Source organism: Pterocles gutturalis, unplaced genomic scaffold, assembly GCF_000699245.1.
Source record: "Pterocles gutturalis isolate BGI_N339 unplaced genomic scaffold, ASM69924v1 scaffold7114, whole genome shotgun sequence".
Taxonomy (NCBI): Eukaryota; Metazoa; Chordata; class Aves; order Pterocliformes; family Pteroclidae; genus Pterocles; species Pterocles gutturalis.
Window position 1 is genome coordinate 36068 of NW_010128053.1, and position 4340 is coordinate 40407.

Sequence of the window (4340 nt, forward strand, 5' to 3'; positions counted from 1 at the left end):
CAGGTAATTTACACATACGAGTAAATCTACTTAATTCTACAGGTGATCCTCCTGTGACACAGCTTGTCAGGCTCCATTCAAGTAGCTGTTTTTCTTTATTTATTTTGGATTGCACTACCTAACATTGCTGCATGCCACCTGCCCCTCGGGGAGAGGTGCACACAGTGACATCCTTCTGATATTCATGTAGTGTCTCAAATTCATAAAGATACCAGTCTACTATATACAACAGATGCATAAAAATACAGGTATACATTTAGTTAATTGCTTTAAACAGGGACTCCATATACTTGAGCAATTTGTTCTTTTAAAACAGAGTAATCAGACATGTTACCAATCAATCATATTATCTTAATTAACATGAGGAGAGAGTTCACAGATACTCTTAATTGCTTAACATGCACAGTGCCGTCTGCATACTGAGAGGTAAACAGTAGGGACTGCCTGCAAGCACTTGACGAGCAGTAACATTCCACAGAAGCTTCTATACCCAATCATTCACGTTTATGTTCTAAATGCTAAGTTACAGTGATGTCCAGTAGAAATGCTATAAATGCAAGCTGACACATTTGATTATATTTGCAAGAAAATAAAGGCCACTAGCTTGTCTTTTGCCCTTGTGATTCAGCAAAGCTGGAAGAAAACATTTTTCCCCTCTTAGCTTACTTCTTATCAAAACTGAAAAAGTCAAAATTATTATTTTAAAAAAAAAGGATTATTCCACCAGAAAATTCAGCAATCCAGAAGGAATAAGTATGTGGAGGTACTAGGTTCTTCCATCTCTATTCCAACCAAAGAAAGAAAAATCCACAACTTGTAGGGCCAAGCAAGAGGCAACTACTCTCTTAAGTGTGTAATGGAGTTCTGTAACTTGTACTTCCTTAGAATTCTAATGGCAAGCACAGAAAGTTATCAGGTTTACTAGTAAGTATACTAAAATCTACATGTGGTTAGTGGGTACTATCATCCTTTCCATTAAAGTCTTAGCTATGTAATTTGAGATTTGTTAGCACAACTACTTCTTTTATTCCACTTTTTAACTTTCCAGTAATTTTTGTTCTTATTCTGTATCAGTTCTAATGAAATAAAATGCAGAATATATTTCTTAATTTCAATGTTCAGGTTTTATAGAAACAAAAATTTTTTCAACCTACTGCTCATTTAACATTTTCAATTCTTTAGGTATAAATTACTTCAGAAAAAAAGAAAAATCCCTTAACTTCCATTTCCCACCCTTCCCCAAAGATGTTTTCTTTTTCATAAAGCACTGCTTAAAGTAGAGGAATTATTTTATTAGTAAATTCACCTCTTTGGATGTATATCCTGGAACTAGCCTTGCCACGCTGTCCCAGTTGATAGGCTGAGGAACACCAATTAGGGAACACAGGATCATATCCAAAACCATTTGATTGTTGTCATAAGGAAAGTTATTGTTTTCTGAAAATCCACGACTCATCTTTGGCTACTTAAGCCTAGAAGAGAAAATGTTATCAGCAAGTCTCACTGCATTGTTTGCTAAAGCTTGATCTATGTTAACTGCAGTACTCCATAAACTACTATGGGAAATGTTTACCCTCAGGCCTCCCATAGTCTCAGAATAAACAGCGTAAGAGAGACAATTTAATTTAAATTCACTTACATTCAAATATACTTGTCTGTTCCCCCAAACTTTCTACTACTCAACTTCAATCTCCTCTTGCTCTGCCCATTTCCCTTGCACACCTGACTTCCATTATATAGGAGCCAACCCAGGGCACCCAGCTAAGGGCAATCAATAATAGTTTGGAGCCAGGAAACATGACACCTGAATGTCATTCAGCTCTCATCCTGAAGACCTGACTTTTGAGTTTTCCTAAGGCACACGTAACTTCTGATTATTTGGGATTATCAGGGACAAAACCCCTTGTACCTTCAGCTTGAAGCTGTACAACAGAACAAAGCCTATAAGGACAGCAGCGAGCACTTTGAAAGTGCAGTTTGAAAAAAGTGCTATATTTACAGTATTTTTTTTCTTTTTCCAAATGAATTTTATGTATAGCACCAGAGAACACAATAAAAGTCCAAAGTACTATTTTAGCATACACTGGGAGAAAACTGCAGGCATTAAGACTTCCATATTCAAGTAATGCAAAGAACTTCGTAAGGACTTGAATTGGGAACTTAGTAAGGACTCATATTGGGAAACCACTTTGGACCTTTTCTGAGGTACCTTAAAGAGATCACATAAATAACAGAACCTAAAAGTCACATGCATAATTTTGACTTAAAAAGCAAAGATTACAGAGAATTTCAAAGAAAATATAGTTAGATGACAGCAGATTTAACCAATCATTTGTTACTTAAAAGCATACTACATGGAGATGTTTCTTTTGCATCAGCCTCTTTCCATGCAGCTGAAAGAAAAGATGCTTAAAATATACAAAGTAGCACTGATTTTGTTTCTGCCTCTGGAAGCTATTCCAGTGCTTTTTTTGTTTGCTTTGTTGGTAGAAACAGAAATTACAATAGCAGGCAATATTTCATCCTCTCAAAAGAGCAGCTGAATGAAACCATGAGAAAGAAAAAAACCCAGAACCCACCAAGATAATTCTTAGGTTTCATATATTCACAAGATTTAAAATAAATAAATTAAAAAGCCACAAACAACACAGAAAACAAGTCATACCATCTTAGCAATTCTGTGTAAATGAAATCTATTGCAAAGTGTGCCCTACAACCACTTTGAAAGGACAAAGGCCCTTCACAGACAATACAAGCCCAAACTTTCCAACTGAGACAGATGCCACTATGAGGTAAAGGTAGAACAGTCCCTACAAGTCATTGAGTTCTTAGCCCTCATCCTGACAGTGCTACCAAGTGGTGTCACTGTGTTAATTCTGTGGTGGAGACTTCTCACCACCGATGCACAGACAGATGTCAGTATCAATTATATTTAAGCCACTGAATATCTACCCTATCTGCTGTTAGGAAAAGAAATAACTGGGCCAGAACAGGTCTGCACCTCTGGCAAACCAGTGGTTATAAAATATGAAGCTGACTTCTTGTGCTACCTTGTAGACATATAGCAGCTGGTTTAAAAATAAGTAAATAATGGAGTATTAGAATCCTCTGGTCTTGAGCCATAAAACACTCATAATAAAAGTAAAATTACTAGCAATGTCAACATTGCATAAATCACCATTTTAAAGACCAGTTCTATTATATTATTATACTGGGCAATCAAAGAAAGAAAGGCGGGCTGCTATTTTGCGATACTTACAGAGTCAATAATTTAAAGGAAAAAATACAGTGTGTTGTGAGTACTTTGCTGGTAACAAGTTTATGTATGCATCAGCACTGTGGAACATGAAGCAACCCGACCATGAAGGGATGACAGGTACTCTAAGATGTAATGACATGTTCAGAGGGGATGAAGCCTTTGTCTCTCAAATATTTTTATTGGGTACATTAAAATACAGCTTTATATATACTTATTACTGCAAAGATAACTGAAGGAGCATGCTTAATTACAAGTGTACAGAAGTTAAGTCTTTTTATTTCTATTCTGGTAAGAACACAGGACTCCTCTGTGGTTTTATACATGATATTTAACATTTGCCTTTTTGTCCTTTAGGAAATCCTGTCAGAAGCACAGTTAAAGACACAAGATCCTGTCTCGTGCGGGAAGCGTACACTCCAGACGAAGAGCAGCCTAAAGCCTGTAATAAATCATATTGTTAAGAGAGAGAAGGCAAATTCTACAGATTCTCTCCAGTTTGTTACTGCAAGTAAAGCTCAAGTTACCTCTATCCTCAACTATGGAAACTGAAGAAAAAAGTTTCATAATTGTTTAATTCTGACTAACTCACTTGATATACACAATATAGAAAGACACGTGACAATAGGAATTTTTATTAATACTTAAAATTCTAAATTAAGTGGTGCAAAAGATTCCCAACACACTATTATATTTAAATCATATAAGTTCTATGAAAAAGAGCTAATTCATTAGGCAGGAGGTTAGTTTACAGTATGGGAATGCATCGCCTCATTTAAGGCATATTTTTTTATTTATTTAAAGCAAAGAATCAATCTAAAAATGAAAAATAACTATCCCCTTGCAGGCGCATAACCTGCAGGAAGGTAAGGGTGGTGGGGTGGGCATGAGGCTTCCCGCAGAACCCTTAAATGCCACAAAGTGACGGTGCACAATTGGGGCGGGGGGGGAGGAGAAATAACAGCAAGTTTGATTGCAGTTTGCCCACATACTAGTCAAACTAAAACTTAAAATAAGATATAAAAAATAAAAACGGATCCCTGTTTTGGGGGACAAGATCCTACAAGCGCACCTCACGAAATCC

General features: G+C 36.4%; 1 protein-coding gene across 1 annotated transcript in view; it reads right to left on the bottom strand.

The window, feature by feature from the left end:
- KIAA1841 (KIAA1841 ortholog) overlaps positions 1-1476 on the bottom strand; it is a 19616-nt gene extending 18140 nt beyond the window's left edge. Inside the window, exon 1 of the mRNA XM_010079480.1 lies at positions 1307-1476. Coding sequence (XP_010077782.1) covers positions 1307-1456 — 150 coding nt within the window. The 5' untranslated portion in view covers positions 1457-1476. The remainder of the gene's footprint in view (positions 1-1306) is intronic.
- Between the last annotated feature and the right edge of the window lie 2864 nt (positions 1477-4340).